This window comes from Centropristis striata, chromosome 10, assembly GCF_030273125.1.
Source record: "Centropristis striata isolate RG_2023a ecotype Rhode Island chromosome 10, C.striata_1.0, whole genome shotgun sequence".
In the NCBI taxonomy this organism is placed as follows: domain Eukaryota; kingdom Metazoa; phylum Chordata; class Actinopteri; order Perciformes; family Serranidae; genus Centropristis; species Centropristis striata.
Genome location: NC_081526.1, coordinates 25793359 through 25811660, shown reverse-complemented (window position 1 = coordinate 25811660; position 18302 = coordinate 25793359). Strand labels below are relative to the sequence as shown.

At 40.3% G+C, this 18302-nt stretch overlaps 4 protein-coding genes across 4 annotated transcripts; all 4 read right to left on the bottom strand.

The window, feature by feature from the left end:
- Positions 1–494: 494 nt before the first annotated feature.
- On the bottom strand, positions 495–1439 carry LOC131978613 (olfactory receptor 2C3-like). The gene has a single exon (XM_059342322.1). The coding sequence runs from the start codon at positions 1437–1439 to the stop codon at positions 495–497; it is 945 nt and encodes a 314-aa protein (XP_059198305.1).
- Positions 1440–3340: 1901 nt separating this feature from the next.
- Positions 3341–4282, bottom strand: LOC131978612 (olfactory receptor 4P4-like). Its single transcript, XM_059342321.1, has one exon. It carries the CDS (start codon positions 4280–4282, stop codon positions 3341–3343), a length of 942 nt encoding a protein of 313 aa, XP_059198304.1.
- Positions 4283–8428: 4146 nt separating this feature from the next.
- LOC131979411 (olfactory receptor 6N2-like) lies at positions 8429–9346 on the bottom strand. The gene has a single exon (XM_059343382.1). It carries the CDS (start codon positions 9344–9346, stop codon positions 8429–8431), a length of 918 nt encoding a protein of 305 aa, XP_059199365.1.
- A 1005-nt stretch (positions 9347–10351) lies between these two features.
- Positions 10352–13678, bottom strand: LOC131979398 (uncharacterized). Its single transcript, XM_059343364.1, has one exon. The coding sequence runs from the start codon at positions 13488–13490 to the stop codon at positions 10614–10616; it is 2877 nt and encodes a 958-aa protein (XP_059199347.1). The 5' UTR covers positions 13491–13678; the 3' UTR covers positions 10352–10613.
- Between the last annotated feature and the right edge of the window lie 4624 nt (positions 13679–18302).

The following is an 18302-nucleotide window of genomic DNA, read 5'->3' as shown; positions in this document are numbered from 1 at the left end:
TGCCATTGTAGAGATGTCTTGGCATATTAATCATATTCTACAGACTTTTAGAAAAATTGTGTCGGTATGGATGGAAAAGTCTTAATCATTTTTATATTTATTCGGTGAAAATGAGAATAATGATGAAACAAATATCGTCATGAAAAATTACAATGAGATATTTTTTAGTACAACCCTATTGAAGATAATAAATGCTAAGTGAAGTGAGGTATACATGATCAGGGACAGATTTATTTAAGGACACAGACGGTTGAAAGTAAATTAAATGTGAGAAACATTTGGAGAAACATTTAAAACAGGAGATAAATTCAGTTGGCCTGCTTGAAATGTCACAGAAAAACCGCCCAAAATGTATTTTTTTCATTGTGTAAATGCTGTTTGTACTGTACAACATGCATTAATGTAACAATGTCTAATGATGGACAATAGTGTAAGACATGTTGGATATTTCTCCCAAGTCATGTACAAACAGATTTTCCCTTGTGCACACCAACTCATGACTTCAGACTAAAAACAGATCTCTTACCACATATAAAATGTTGAATTCTGTTTCTGATTCGTGTCAGTTTTAAACCATACATCAAGGGATTGATAACTGGGGGAATAATAAGAAATTCTATGGCCATAAAATTATCAGTGCTTTGTGAAAACTGTTTAGAGCCAAATTGCATGTACAACAAGTCAAATAGCAAAGATCCAAAAACAACAACTAAAGAGAATACATGTGGTACACATGTCTGCATAAATTTACTCCTGTTCTCTTTGGATGTTAGGCATGTTCTGATCAGATTTGCATAGGACCAAATAATAAAAATGAAATGGCCAGAATAAAAAGTATAATTAAAAGCTGGAACAGCAACATGTGGTATTGAGGCAGAACAAGCTAGTTTACGAACCAACATGTTAATACAGTAGATCTTCGGTATGTGTGAGCCACATAACTTTAATATTACTGTTGTTACTGAACCAATGAACACCAAATTAATAGGTATAAGCCAAGCAAAAAACACAAACACACAAACCTTCTGTTTAGTCATCACAGAGTGGTATACCAGAGGGTGACAGATGGCCACATATCTGTCATAGGCCATCAGAACTAGAAAAGAGAAATCAGCACAGGCAGAGGAGTGCAACACAAAGCCCTGCAGAAGACATCCAGCATAAGAGATAACATGAGTGGTAGACAGAAGATCTATTAAGAATTTGGGGTAGAAACCTGCTGTCCCATAAAGTCCATTGATGCACAGATTACAGAGGAAGATATACATGGGTTCATGAAGGTTTTTGTCAACAATGATTGTCACAATAATGGTCAAGTTTACCAGCCAAATCACACAATAACACAATAAAGTAACAAAAAAGAGAATACCTCTGTAGTTTGTTGTCCCGCTTAAGCCTGACAGAGTAAACATAGTAACTACTGAAATATTGTCCATCATAAAACTTGACGTTTTTTAGATGTTGATGCTTTACAGGGAACACATTGCATTCACAAACCCAATGATAAAGGATGTCCAGCTCTGTGTCTGTCCAGCAGCCTGAATGTTTTTATTTCAGTTTATAATCTTTCATTGCAGCATCACATAATATAACTATCCAATCAATAAGTAGGAATAGGATGGAAAAGACTGCCCACTAAGAAGCAATAATCCAAACTATTAAAAAAGAAAATACTACAACCTTACTACATATGGGATGAGGAGCTTTTATTCTGGTGGACTGGAGAAATGTAGAAAATTTGATCTGTAAATGACCTCCTTTATTTTTTGGTTTGCCAACTACAAAAGTTAGCGTGAAAAATAAAAACATCTTTTTATATTGCACCGTATAAGGAGCTCATGATATTAAGATAGAGATTTCCTTATTATTCCCACAATGGGGAAATTTAACTTCTGCATTTAACCCATCCTTTATACACACCAGTGAACACAACACACAGCACATTTCTGCGGACACAGGGAGCAGTGGGGGGCTTTCTCAAGGGCACTTCCTTCCTTGACCTGTCAGTCCTGGGATTCAAACTGCCAAACCACCAGTTACAAGCCCACTTCCTAACATCAAGGCCACAAACTGCCCAATGCCATGGCACCTGTTTGATAAACAAGCCCCCATCTCTGATTTGCTGGATCAAGGAGGTTCTCTCTCAGAGATTCTTAATTCCTAAATTTTTTGCCCCCTTTTATAAATAATTGGGGGAAGTGGATGGGGGGTCTGTAGGGGGAGATAGCAGGTCAACAGTAGATTTCACATAGAAGGGGTGTATACCATCTAAAGGCTGGGACTTGCAGATTAATTCGCAATGTAGCTAAGCACTGTGTCACGTTGTTCTAGTCATATTTAATAGAAATTATTCAAAGGTGGAAAAAGTATTCAGATCTCCTTCTAGTATTTCAAAATACTATTGTTGGTCTACAAAGCACTGAATGGTATAGGGCCAAAATACATTTCTGATCTTCTGCTTAGCCACGAACCATCCAGAACTCTCAGACCATCTGAGACTGGTCTGCTCTGTGATCCCTGAGTCAGAACTAAACGTGGAGAGGCAGCGTTCAGTTTTTATGCACCACATATCTGGAACAAACTCCCAGAAAAGTGCAGGTCTGCTGCATCTCTCAACTCTTTAAATCAATACTGAAGACTTTTCTGATTGCTACTGAGTTTTAGTAATACTGCACTGTTACTCCTATATATAATATTTAAAATGTCATTTTACATATGTCTAATTGCAATGCTTTTAATGTTTTGTGTAATGCACTTTGAATTGCCTTGTTGTTTAAAGGTGCTATACAAATGAACTTGCCTTGCCTTACTTAAGTAAAAGATGAAATATGTTTCTAAAGACAATTCTGGATGAAGTTGTGTGCCATTGTAGAGATGTCCTGGCATATTAATCATATTCTACAGACTTTTTAAAAAACTGTGTTAGTATGGATCCTGGCAAAAAGTCACAACATATATATATATATACATATTTATATATACCACCATAAACATTACAATGAGATATTTCTAGTGCAAGCCTACTGAGGATAATAAATGCTAAGTGAAACAAGGCATACATGATCAGGGACAGATTTATTTAAGGACACAGACGGTTGAAAGTAAATTAAATGTGAGAAACATTTGGAGAAAGATTTAAAACAGGAGATAAATTCAGTTGGCCTGCTTGAAATGTCACAGAAAAACCGCCCAAAATGTATTTTTTTTAATTGTGTAAATGCTGTTTGTACTGTACAACATGCATTAATGTAACATTGCCTAATGATGGACAATAGTGTAAGACATGTTGGACATTTCTCCCAAGTCATGTACAAACAGATTTTCCCTTGTGCACACCAACTCATGACTTCAGACTAAAAACATATATCTTACCACATATAAAATGTTGAATTTTGTTTCTGATTTGTGTCAGTTTTAAACCATACATCAAGGGATTGACAATTGGGGGAATAACAAGAAATTCTATGGCCATAAAATTATCAGTGCTTTGTGATAACTGTTTAGAGCCAAATCGCATGTACAACAAGTCAAAGAGCAAAGATACAACAACAACAACTAAAGAGAATACATGTGGTACACATGTCTGCATAAATTTACTCCTGTTCTCTTTGGATGTTAGGCATGTTCTGATCAGATATATGTAAGACCAAATAACAAAGACAAAATGGCCAAAATAAAAGGTATAATTAAAAGCTGGAATAATAATGCTTGTTATGGAGGCAGAGCAAGCTAGTCGAGAAATTAAAAAGTTAATACAGTAGATCTTCGGTATGTGTGAGCCACATAACGTTGATGTTGATGTTGTTATTGTGCTCATGAACAACAGGTAGAAAGGAATAAGCCAAGCAATAAAAAGTAATGTACATACTCTCCTTTTAGTCATCACAGAGTGGTATACCAGAGGTTGACAGATAGCCGCATATCTGTCATAGGCCATCAGAGCTAGAAGAGAGAAATCAGCACAGGCAGAGGAGTGCAACACAAAGCCCTGCAGAAGACATCCAGCATAAGAGATAACATGAGTGGTAGACAGAAGATCTATTAGGAATTTGGGGTAGAAACCTGCTGTCCCATAAAGTCCATTGATGCACAGATTACAGAGGAAGATATACATGGGTTCATGAAGGTTTTTGTCCACAATAATTGTCACAATAAGGGTCAAGTTTACCAGCCAAATCACACAATAACACAATAAAGTGAGAACAAAGAGAATAACTCTGTAGTTTGTTATCCCGCTTAAGCCTGACAGAGTAAACATAGTAACTACTGAAATATTGTCCATAATAAAAAGTTTATGGGCTTTTAGATATCACTATAATATTGCACAGATTTTTAAAAAAACATTTGCACATATTAATGGTAGAAACAAAGGGGCATTCTAGTCTGTGTAATCCCACCCCCTCGCATGATGTGTTCTCAGGCGCTTATATTCATTCCTGGCAGTAACCTGCAATGATGCAATTAACCTGGGAATACAAACTATCCAATTCAAAAATTCTCTCAAAAATTCAAAAAGTCTGTGGTGCCTTCAGGTGGTCTGGGTTTTAAAAATGTGTTTAATCGAATAGAATCGATATTAAATATAGATTTCCGACATTGATTCATACATTTATGAATATATATATATATATATATATATATATATATATATATACAACCTGTGTGAATCTTTTTTGGCCAACCTTTCTTCCCGTAGATGCATGATATTAAACCCCGCTACATCACTGTAGATAAATGTAAAAAACACCTGTGACAAACTTTGCACAGATAAAAGTCATTATAGTCAAGCATAGATTAAGATCTTTTAGAGGACATTAAATGCTAATGTTTTTTCTTCAGAATCACTGTATTCTACATGTCTCATTTAAAATTAAGCCACAAGTAAACCATTTGTTCTAACTAGATCCTGTGAAAAACATTAAATTCTGCACTCCTCAGTGCACCTGGGAGCCATGACTGATGGAGATGAACAGTCGCATTATAAATGTTGAAATCAATTGAAACATTGAAAAAAACATTGAAAATCAAATAAAACAGAGAGGAAAATAGACCATAAGTAGCCTACAAATTGTAAAAAATAGTTGAAAATATAAAGGAATGTGGGGTGCTGAACACCTGTGGGGTGGGAATATATTGTATCTATATACAGATTCAATTTTATTTCTATTTCTGTAAAATAAACATTAGCCTCCTGGATGAAAGTCCTTTGTTTGTTTGACCCCCTCCACCCCTCCACCCCTCCTACACGGCTAAACTGCAACTTTTTATGCTTTATACTATGGTTCCTTGCTTCCCCTTTGCTTTTACATTTTTTATGTAAATTCCGTGGCTCACGTTACCCTCGTAATTACTTCACTTCTGGCATTTACCACTTAAATTTACTTGAAGAAATGTCGCCTTTCACACTGACACCTTGGCATCATTCATAATTATTACGGCAACAAGAGGGTGCTGCCAACAATATACATTAATATAGCACCCCATTTAAGGAGCCAGTTTTTATTTTTTATTTAACCTTTATTCAACCAGGGAATATCCCATTGAGATTAAGAACCTCTTTTTCAAGGGAGCCCTGGCCAAGAGGCAGCAAACAGAAAATACAGTTACATATTTACAATATAACAACCTACTGCACCTACTAGAAGGTAGAGTAGAGCCTCACTCACCCATATTTGATAATAATGATGATAAATGCCCATTCAGTAGTTTGTATATAAAGAAGCATAAAATGGAAAAACTCAAGTAAAGTACAAGTACTTTAAATTTGTACTGAAGTACATGTTGAATAAATGTACTTAGTTACATTTCACCACTCAACCTACAGACATGGTGCATTACAAAGTTATCCCTTTATTCATTTTTCAAGGGACTCAAAGACGCCCCAACTGAAATAAACTGCACTTTTTGAATCAACTCAACATCAGTTTTGGTTGATTGAAACAATTCGCGAACACTTATATTTACTTGAAGAAACGTTGCCTTTTCTACTCTTTGATTTCTTTAAAATTAGACTACTCTGAAGTTTTGTGTAACCAGGTATATTTTATGGCATTTTCTAGACTTCACCATTAACAGACTGATTTCAGTGGCACTGCTTCAAAACCTCCAGTCACCGTTGCTGCATCCCAAAGCCCTTAAGTTTCGCCTCCTCTATCCTCTATCCTCGCTTGAACCGGAAGTTCTTTCGCGGGCGCCATCTTTAAGACCGTCCCAAAGCCCTTATTTGTGATCGGAGGATAGAGGATAGAGGATAGAGGAGGCATATCGGAGGAGGCACAAGCGAGGATACACGAGAGAATCCTATGCGGAAGTCTTTTAGCGGTGGCCCCGCCCCCTGAATAGACGCAGCAGCTGATCGGACTGATGTTATACATCAACATCGCTGTAGTTTGATACTGGAGTGAAGACAGATCACAGATTAAACTAAAGTGTGTCACCACAAGTTTTATATTTTATTTATATGATTCACCATGTAATTAAAATCTGTTTTATTGTGACTCTGAACAACAAAAACACCACAAACATATTTCTACATTTATAATAAATTAAGAGAAACATCGCTCTAGAAGTTATTTTCCTTTTTCCTTTTTTTCCTTTTCGTGATTTGTTTTTTCCACCGTACCGATTTATTATGGATATTATTAAAGTAAAAAAAAAAAAAAAAAACAGTTGAGAGTCTGAGAGTCTGTCTGTCAGCAAGAAACACTTTTACATTGTTTGTCATTTTCATCAGTACCACGCGAGGCTGATCAGTGACATCATTTACATTTTACCTTCATCATCTAACCTAATAAAATATTGGCCGGTGTTCAGCGGACACAATCATGTTCTGGTATATTAAATAATTAATTTATCACCAGGATCGTCTACTACGACGGCGTATTAGGGCAATATACGAAATAAATAAATAAATAGGAACCCAGGAGAGAGGGACCCAGCCACCATGGCATGATTAAAAACAGATAACATGAGGTGATGTTACGACATCACCACATTTCATTCCTTTCTACCTGCGGGATGTCTCTTCTTCTCCATCACTCGCTCTGTTTAAGGTGTTTTATCAGAGTGATCCGACTGACGCTCCTCCTCCTCGCGTTCACACGGAGCGCTGTCTCTCTTTCAGACCTCCTCTGCTTCTTGTTGACAGTTACAGTGTAACGTTCGTCTAAACTTTTTTCACAGCAGCAGGTTTAGTGTTCCCAGCCTTCATTCCTCACGGTCATCCTCATGTGATGCGTCTTTTCGCATTTTCATTTTTTTCATACTTGGCCCTAATAGTTGTCCTAATACAGCAGCAAATAATAATTAATAAATTATATAAAGACATTCCCGTGCCCCTGAGCTGGACACAGTTCACAGTATAAATACACAATGGAGGTTGTTATTCATGTGCAGGTGTTTGTTAAACAGAGAAAACACTTATTATTATTATTATCATTATTATTATTATCATCAGTGCATGTCTCCAGCTGTTAAAGCGACTGACAGCTGATCCAGCTGTGATCCGCTGCCGCCGTCATTAGAAACGGACGTCGCTTCACGTGACGCTCCGGAGGGAAGGACGTCCCATTTGTCTTAAATCGTTTCTCCTCTCCTCGCTTCCCTCACTTGCGTCTCTCCATGCATCCCCGGTGGGCGGGACTAAGACGCAAGTGAACGGCGCAAGTGAGGGATGCAGGGATGCGAAATAGACGACATGGGACGCACCCCATGTGTTTTTGTACTAACTGGATCCATATATCTTAAAGGAGCAGTGTTTTAGTTGATGTCATTTCAAAATAAATAAGGCCATTAAAATCAAATGGGTTATGTCAAGGCAAAGTAAGTTTCTGTATTCCTAGTATGTCCTTAGTATTCCAAATTCCTAGTATGTCAGACGTACCTGGACAATAAAGATGATTCTGATTCTGAAATAGTCATGGCTCTGGAAAGTAGGTAATTTAACTAACTTTTCTTTTCTTTATCTAAGCTTTATTTATTTATGGTTTATTCAAACATAATATTTCCGTAGCAGTAAAGCTGTAAAAATGTTTCTTTGTTTGTAACATTTGAATTTGAAAAAAAATGTGAAATAGCATGTTCAGTTTACCATATTGTCATCTAATCCAGTTCATGATGAAGTAATATAGAGTAGTGTAGTATGTCTAAAACAGATACTAGAGAATTAATTTCATTAAATATCATGAGAACATAAAACATAAGCCATTAATATTTTCACAGTCATATCATTTAGGGAGCAAGTGCTATTGTGTAAGCCTGTAATCTGATTTACATCCATTGGTTGCTTTATTATGAGAGTTAAGTAAAATAACATGTTTTTCTTAGCACTGACATGCTATTCTTAACTTCTGTACACCCTTGTGTTCCCATAGCCCGTGTTTATGAAACCATAAATATATAATCATTGTTTTTAAGAGATTGTTTCAAATCAAGAGAACATCATTAAAATGTGTTTCCTAATTTCTGGTAATTTAAGGCCATATACAAGAGGATTTAGAAGCGGAGGAATGACAACAAACTCCACTGACATAATAACAGCCACAAATGGATTAATCTCTTCAAGATCAATCCGACTCAAAGCAATATCACAAAAAGCTGTGATAGAATAAATCACAAATGATACCACATGTGGCATACAGCTCTGTAATACTTTCCCTCTGAATTCTGCTGAGCTTTTCCAACAAACAGCCACAATTCTCACATAGGTATACAGGACAAAAAAAAGGGGAAGGAAAATTGTAGTGATGGTCGCAAGCATACCGACAACATTGTTGACAACAGTGTTAACACATGCTAATTTTACAATATTCCAGTTGGCGCAAAACAATTTTTGTATCTCGTTACCACATAAAGGAAGCCAGGCAGACAAATAAAGGCATGATGAGAGGCTGATGGTTGGAAAAATCCAAGCCAGTGCAGCCAACTTTAAAACTGCTTTGGAGGTAATCTTTCTGTGATAGTGTAGAGGATGACATACAGCAACGTATCTATCATATGCCATACTGCCAAGAATGGTTAGTTCATAGGAACCATAAGAGTAAATAATATAGATCTGAATGAAACAAGCAACATGTGAGATGGTGTGATCATCAGAGAGGAGGTCCATGAGGAATCTGGGGAAGAAACCAGTAGAACCACACAGAGAGTTGACAGATAAACATGCAATGAAGATATACATGGGCTTGTGCAGTGTTCTCTCTCTAAATATCACCAGTATTATGACAAGATTTGCAGACAGGATGAAGCTGTAGAGCAGTAGGCAAAAAAGAAAGGCTGTATAGCAGTAGTGACCAATGTTCACAAACATGGTGAGGTTAAAGTAGAATGAAACAGTGCTGTTTTCCATTTCACTTACAAATACAATCAGCAACAAATAATTCTGTATTTTCCTCTTTGTTGTTGGTAAAACTCTCATTCTTGTCTTGAGAATTCACTCATCTGATATGACAGAATGCGCAGAATCTGTGTAAAGGAAAGCAGTTGTGTGATAAAGTAGAGGCATTGTAACAAGATGTTCTATAAAACCTACAATGGTTTCACTATACTTACTGAACTAATGGTCAATACTTGCCAGGTGTGTTCTACATTTTGCTCTTGGTTGGATCTATAGACAGACAAAAGGTGTGATAGTAGTTCACATGCTGTGTTCCAATACCCATACTTACCGTACTCACTGTACTTAGCTTGAGTACGCAGGGTGTTCCGATTCCAATCGCGGTGAAAAGAAGTGTACTTAAAGGACCCGGATGTTGTACTCATAACGGTCAAAACGTTGAGTGTGGAACGATGTACACTATACGCACTCAACGGCTGCCATCTTGTCTACGTAGCGGAAGAGGCGGAGCCAGGCGGAGCCGCTCAGCTCGAAAAAAATGTTTGTAATGGCGGCCGACGACGCCGGCACATTTTCCACATTTGCTGCGTTAATGGAGCCATATTGCCGGATTGTAGAAGTAAAGATTAAACAACACAAAGGATAATTTTTTCGCCGTTTAAAGCCGGAAGTTTTTCGCGGGTGACGAGCCGCGGCGGCCGTCGCGAGCGTCATTTCCGGTAAGTGCATCACGGAGTATTAGATTTGGAACAACACTCACCTGCTGAAATCTGTGTACCTTGTGAGTGCGGATAGTGTACTGCATTTAAGTGTACTCATGGAAGTATGGGTATTGGAACACAGCAACAGTCTTTTATGCTGTCTGCCTCCACACACCATCACAGGTTTTCTACTCCAGAGAATTATGCCATCATAGCATAATCAGTAAATAAAGCACCTTACATAAAACTGCATGATTTTCATATAAACTGTCGCCCATAAAGTTGGAATAACATCTTTTTTACCTCTTTCCATGAAATGATTGTGACAATGTGATTTATTCTTGACAGACATCTTTTCAGAACTTTATCAATCAATCTCTTCCAAACATATCACAATGAAAATGAAATTACAATTAACAGTTAACAATACATCTACTGATGCACAGCCTTGGACACATCATCAGTGTTGGATCCTAGACTCACTGGGTGTTTCGGGTCTTGCAACAGACACCCTCCTCCAGGCGACCCGACCGAGGTGATCAAATCTCGGCCTGTGTCCAAGTGGCATGCTACACCCACTACAACCACTGCTCTCCCCTTTTTAACCAGAGCCATCTGGAGGCTTTTTCTGCTGCCTCCACATTGTTGCCTATGGCCCTTCTACGGTTGACACCCGTTATGCCTAGTGTGCCGTAGGCTTTGCTCAGGGAGTGGCTGGCAAACCCCCGGCAGCCCACCTCCACTGGCATACACCTGGTCTTCCACCCGTTCCTCCGGCAATCCTCCACCAGCTCCTGGTACTTCTCCCTCTTTCTTTCCTGGGCCTCCTCCATCCTCTCCTCCCAGGGAACCGTCAGCTCCAGCAATAAGAGTTGCTTGGTGGCCTCTGAGGTCAAGATGATGTCTGGTCTCAATCTGGACTGGGTGATGTGTGATGGAATTTTCAGCTGCTTCTGCAGGTCTACTGTCATCACCCAGTCTCGGGCCGTGGAGAGCAAACCCGTAGAGCCGTTCTGTGGTGTTTTTCCGGGCCTTTGTCCTTCGCTGACAAAGCGGATGGCCTTGGCTGTGGCTTGGGTGTATCGGCTTCCCTTGATCCCCTTGCTGATTGCTTCAGCGATGGTTTTGAGGACCTGGTCGTGCCTCCAACGATACCGGCCCTCCCCCAGCGCCTTGGAGCAGCTGCTCAGGATGTGTTCCAGTGTCCCTGTTTTGGAACACAGGGGGCATGCAGGTGTTTCTATTTTGCCCCATATGCACAGGTTGGATGGGCTTGGGAGGACATCGTAAACCCCCTGGACCAAGAATTTGATCCTCTGGGGATTCCACTGCCAGATGTCCTTCCAGGTGACACTCCGCTCCATCGCCTGCTCCCACTTCATCCAGGCGCCCTGCTGCCGCATGGCCACTGCTCTGCTGGTTCGCTCCTCCTCGACTGAAGCTCGCACCTCCTCCTGCACCAACCTCTGCCTCTCTCTTCCGCTGGCTCGGTCGAATCTGGTTGCTGGTTGGCTCCCCAGTCCGGCTCTGCCTTGTGCCACTGTTCCCAGGATGGCCTTGTGCTTCAGTCGCGACTCTGCTTGCTGGACCGCATCGACTGCCCTCCACTTTCTCCCTGTCCTCACAATAATCCCTGCCCCGGACACTTTGGCATCTCTGGATCCAGAGTACTGCAGATGTTCCCGTGCCCGTGCCACAATGAACTCTTCTCTGACTGAACTGAAGGGGAGCCTGAGCTTGTTGGTGTTCCCATATAGCCCAATGCTGCTTAGGCTGCGTGGCAATCCCAGCCATCTTCGCAGATAACTGCTCACCTTCTGTTCAAAACCTTCCACCACTGTCATTGGGACCTCGTAGATGAGGAGAGGCCAGAGGATTCTTGGGAGGATCCCATGCTGGTAGACCCAGGCCTTGAATCTTCCAGGGAGCCCAGACTTGTCCACTGTCCTTAACCAGCCCTCCAGGTCAGCACTGGTTGCCTTGATGGAATCTGCATCCTTCAGACTGCAGGTGAAGACCTTTCCGACGCTCTTCACTGGCCTCTCAGTGACTGATGGGATCTGATGTAGTCCCAGGCTGAAGCGGAATCTATCTGTCACTTTCCCCTTCTTCAGAACCAAAGACCGGGACTTTGCCGGTTTGAAGCTCATGCGAGCCCACGCCATGATGCGCTCCAACCCCTGGAGGATCCACCTGGCTCCTGGTACAGCTGTTGTTGTCACCGTTAGGTCATCCATGAAGGCTCTGATGGGAGGTTGCCTTACTCCAGACTTGCTGAGGGGACCTCTACATTCTGGTTCAGCTGCCTTGACCAGCATGTTCATTGCCAGCGCAAATAGGGTCACTGAGATTGTGCACCCAGTGATTATGCCAACTTCCAGCTGGTGCCAGTCAGATGTCATCTCGCCAGAGGAGACTCTCAAACTGAACTTGCTGTAATAGTCCAGGATGAGGTGTTTCACCTTCTGGGGAACATGGTGTCTCTCCAGTGCGACTTCCACCAGCTTGTGTGGTATCGAGCCATAGGCGTTGGTTAGATCCAGCCATAACACCGCCAGATCCCCTCTGCCTTCTCTCGCCTCCCTGATGAGTTGGGTTACCACGCCTGTGTGTTCCAGGCAACCAGGCACTCCCGGTATTCCTCCCTTTTGCACTGACGTGTCGATGTACTTATTGCCCAACAGGAAGTTGGAGAGTCTCTTGGCTACTATGCTGAAGAAGATTTTGCTCTCCACACTGAGCAAGGAGATGACACGAAACTGGTCGATGTTCTCAGACTTTTCATCTTTCGGTATATACACTCCCTCAGCATACCTCCATGACTGGGCGATCTTTCCTCTCCTCCAGATCACTTTCAGAGCCCTCCAAAGCCGATGTCGTAGCTTTGGGCAGTTCTTGTAGACCTTATACGGCACTCCGCTTGGGCCTGGTGCTGAGCTTGACCGTGCTCTCCGCACCACGTCCTCCACTTCACTAGGGCAGGGCTCCTTGAGGTTGAACTCCAATGTAGGCTCTGGTGGTATTGTCAGTGCATCGCATGGATCCAGCGGCTGTTCTCTAATAGGGTCACTGTACGTGGCTTTGAGGTGGTCGTTGATGGTGTCCTTGGAGCAGGTAAGGCGGCCAGACCTCTTTTGACCAAGGAGTTGCTTGGTCAACTTGAAGGGATTGGCCAGGAAAGCGGTTCTCTTCCTGGCCCTCTCTTTCCGCCTCCTCCTGTGGAACTCCGCCCTCCGCAGGGTCAAGAGTTGTTTCCTTAGAATTGCTCTCAGATCCGCTAGGCCAGCTCTCTCAACTTCCCCTGCTTTCTTGTACTGCCTCTTTAGCAGCTTAAGCTCTTCCCTGAGACTCTGGATTCTCCTTGCTCTGTGGCTTGGAGCATAGGCCGATGGCGTGGGCTTGGGTGCTTCGGTTCCAAAACGCTCAGCCGCGATGTTCAATATGAGGGTGGTCATCGTTTCCAGCCGACGGTCCACGTCCCCTTTGGCTGTCACTTCCAGGACCCGATCTACATCCTCATCGAACTGCTGCCACTCAGTTCTCTTCGAGGATTGGGGCCACTGAATCCTTGGTCTGGCCGAAGGCACAGAGCCAGTTGTTATGGTTGGAGCTTGCTGGCTTTGGAGGCTCTGTGGATTGTTAGGAGATGATGCTGTTTCTTCAGGGCTTAGGGTGGCATGCGAACTGTTGGCATCGGGTGTAGGCGACTCTAGGAGGCTCTGGGCGCTGTGGGTTGCCTCCGGGCCTAGCTCCTCCTGCGTCTGACCAGAAGTGACTTCTGTGCGTTGTGTCGACGTTGCCGCTGCCAAACATTTCATTCTGCCTTGATGTATTCTTAAACCCTTCTGATTCTTGCAGGTTTTACCGCAGATGCACTGTACTGTCGTTGTCGTTATTCCGTTGTCCTGGGTCGTCGTTCTTAGATCCGTCCGGTTGGGGTGCTCATCCTCCCCCCCTCTCGGGCACCCCTGGGGGTATTTTCCCTTTGTCGTGTCTGTAGCTTGTTTTGGGTTCTTCCTCTCAGAAGAAGTGGCTTGGGCTGCCAACCCTCCCCACCCCAGGTTGCCGTCTCTCCGGCCGTCCTCTGTCTCTCCAGATGTCACCACCCTTTTCGTGGTCGTCACCCAGTCTGTTCCTGGTTGTCACTGGTGCTCCCAGAGGTTTCAGTTAACAATACATCTACTGATGCACAGCCTTGGACACATCATCAGTGTTGGATCCTAGACTCACTGGGTGTTTCGGGTCTTGCAACAGACACCCTCCTCCAGGCGACCCGACCGAGGTGATCAAATCTCGGCCTGTGTCCAAGTGGCATGCTACACCCACTACAACCACTGCTCTCCCCTTTTTAACCAGAGCCATCTGGAGGCTTTTTCTGCTGCCTCCACATTGTTGCCTATGGCCCTTCTACGGTTGACACCCGTTATGCCTAGTGTGCCGTAGGCTTTGCTCAGGGAGTGGCTGGCAAACCCCCGGCAGCCCACCTCCGGGACACAGGATTGTGTCTGAAAACTAAAAAAACTATTCTAACTTCTTGGGGTCAGAGGTCAACTAGCTAGCAGACTTTCACCCAGGAGAGCGCAGTTGGTATGAAATCAAAAGTAAATAATTTTTAATGTAAGTTACCTTGTTAAAGTAAGTTATATGAATCAAGTTTTTGAACGTAACTTATTTGTTTTACATAACTTACGATAGTCATGTGTCCCTTGTAACTACATTATTTCCTGCATTTACATACATTTATTTACTGTTTAAGCTTTTATAACTCATAACCAGGATTTTTTTGGCCCTAAACCTAGGTCAGTGGTTTTATAAAATAAATTCCCAGAAACTGCAGCCTTTTATACAACCGTGTATGCGTGTATGTATGATGACTGTGAGCTATGTGTGCTATTTTAGAAGGAGCCACAAATTGTGAGGTTAGGTTGGAGAACTTGTTGTACAGACACACATGGCGCTATATATATATATATATATATATATATATATATATATATATATATATATATATATATTATGGCATGCCGTTCAGGAAATTAATCTTTGAATATATTGAATGAATTCCTGAATATATGGAATGAAACTTTGAAAATATTGAATGAATTCTTGAATATATGGAATGAAACTTTGAATATATTGAATGAATTCTTGAATATATGGAATTAACCTTGAATATATATATAATGAATTCTTGAATATATGGAATGAACCTTGAATATATGGAATGAACCTTGAATATATGGAATGAACCTTGAATATATGGAATGAAACTTTGAATATATTGAATGAATTCTTGAATATATGGAATGAAACTTTGAATATATTGAATGAATTCTTGAATATATGGAATGAACCTTGAATATATTGAATGAATTCTTGAATATATGGAATGAACCTTGAATATATGGAATGAACCTTGAATATATGGAATGAAACTTTGAATATATTGAATGAACCTTGAATATATGGAATGAAACTTTGAATATATTGAATGAATTCTCGAATATATGGAATGAACCTTGAATATATATAATGAAACTTGACTGACGTCATCAAGGCACTGCCATCTTGTATTTTGCTGCCGCAATAAGTGAGCATGAGTCAGTCTGGGAACCTTGTGGCAGCAACACTGACCAATGAGGACATTATCAACTTATTGTCAAGTGCTTGTATGGGCCACAATCCTCCCGATAGTACCCGTGCCCAATACAGTTCTCCTGACGAAGAAGTTCGCTCCCTTTTTAATCTTTTTAATTAGTTCCTCACTCATTTATATGACGGCAGACGGACGGGAAAATAAAAGTCCCGTCAAAATAAAAGTAGCGTGCTAACTTATTATCAAGCACAATAAAGAAAAGAAAAAAAACACTTATCATCATGCACTAGTATAGGCTATTCTCTTTCTACACCCAGGCATGGTTCACATTTATTTTAGTCAGTCAGTTTAGTCATACATAATTATTATTGATTATTAATTATAATCATAACTAATGCCATGGAAGCTATCGCTATGAAAGAGTTTGTTTACTTAACTTTTTTTTCAATATAAATGAAGTAGGACATCAAAAGATTCCCTTTGATTAGATAGGCTAAAGCACACTCAGAACATTGTCATATCATTTAATTACAGCAATAGGCGGCGGGTGAGCCTGACGTTTGGGAAAGCTATCTGACCACGTTAAACAGAGCAACGGGTTGCCGGTGCTGCTGAACGCTTCTGAAGTACTTTTACGTTGCTTATCTTATCACCATGGCAACGCAGCAGCTGCATCATAATAAATCCCTGGAATATGGGGGAAGCTTGCTCGCGATCGCAGCTCCTTTGATGAGAAGGTGTACAGAGCACAAAGCTCAGAGCCGGACAATAAGACCAGTTAACTCCGACCGAGGCAAAAGGTTTTGTTGAGCCAGAACATGAACACAGAGCCTGGTTGAGTCTCCTCCGATCAACTTTTTATGTAATAACTGCGCCAGCCTGTGGCTAAACATCAGCACTGAAGCGATAACTTCACAAATTCTCATTTTCAATGAATATTAACAGTAACACTATTATTATGATTTGAAGCCGTGTCAGTTTTGACTGTGCGTGATGGGGACCTCTGCTTGTGACTTTATAGATGCTCTTTATTTAGGCAGGGAACGTAATTCAAGTGGAAGTTTATTTTAACCAAGTGAAACTATAAGAGCTGGTTCTTTGGGAGAACGTGATACATAATTAGGCTATTATTATTTTAGTGTGTGAATGCACATTGTGCTAGTGACAACGCGTTGCCATGGTGATTAGATAAACAACGTAAAAGTACTTCAGAAGCGATCAGCAGCACCGGCGACCCGTTGCTCTGTATAATATGTGGTCAGATAGCTTTCCCAAACGTCAGGCTCACCCGCCGCCTATTGCTGTAATTAAATGATATGACAATGTTCTGAGTGTGCTATAGCCTATCTAATCAAAGGGAATCTTTTGATGTCCTACTTCATTTATATTGAAAAAAAAATTTAATAAACAAACTCTTTCATAGCGATAGCTTCCATGGCATTAGTTATGATTATAATTAATAATCAATAATAATTATGTATGACTAAACTGACTGACTAAAATAAATGTGAACCATGCCTGGGTGTAGAAAGAGAACAGTAGCCTATACTAGTGCATGATGATAAGTGTTTTTTTCTTTTCTTTATTGTGCTTGATAATAAGTTAGCACGCTACTTTTATTTTGACGGGACTTTTATTTTCCCGTCTGTCCGCCGTCATATTAATGAGTGATTAACTAATTAAAAAGATTAAAAAGGGAGCGAACTTCTTCGTCAGGAGAACTGTATTGGGCACGGGTACTATCGGGAGGATTGTGGCCCATACAAGCACTTGACAATAAGTTGATAATATCCTCATTGGTCAGTGTTGCTGCCACAAGGTTCCCAGACAGACTCATGCTCACTTATTGCGGCAGCAAAATACAAGATGGCAGTGCCTTGATGACGTCAGTCAAGTTTCATTATATATATTCAAGGTTCATTCCATATATTCGAGAATTCATTCAATATATTCAAAGTTTCATTCCATATATTCAAGGTTCATTCAATATATTCAAAGTTTCATTCCATATATTCAAGGTTCATTCCATATATTCAAGGTTCATTCCATATATTCGAGAATTCATTCAATATATTAAAAGTTTCATTCCATATATTCAAGAATTCATTCAATATATTCAAAGATTAATTTCCTGAACGGCATGCCATAATATATATATATATATATATATATATATATATATATATATATATATATATATATTGACATATTGATATATATATTGACATATTGCTATATATTGATATATTGTATGATATCAAAATATGTACATTCTATTAAAGTCACATAGTCATGTTTTAAACATGTAACTGTTTTTTTTATTTTGTCAAACAGTTGCTGTTTTTTGCACATTTAGCAGACAAACAACTCTAAATAATTTGATAAAGATTGCACTAAATGTAAATATAACACTGCAATAATTTATTCTGGGATATTTTAAGATCAATAATTTCCATATGTTATGCTGGCTACAGTGCTTCATCATTGTGAGTGATGGTCTGTAGCTGTGAACTGTGAGACTTCCAGCTTTTCAGAAATGTTTCTTTATTATGTTGTCATCAGTTGCAACACGAAAGTACAGGTCATGACCTCAAAGTATATAAAAATAAATAAGCAAATAAATAAAAATTGCATGTGAAAAATCAGACTTCACTTTTTACTTTGCTTTGTG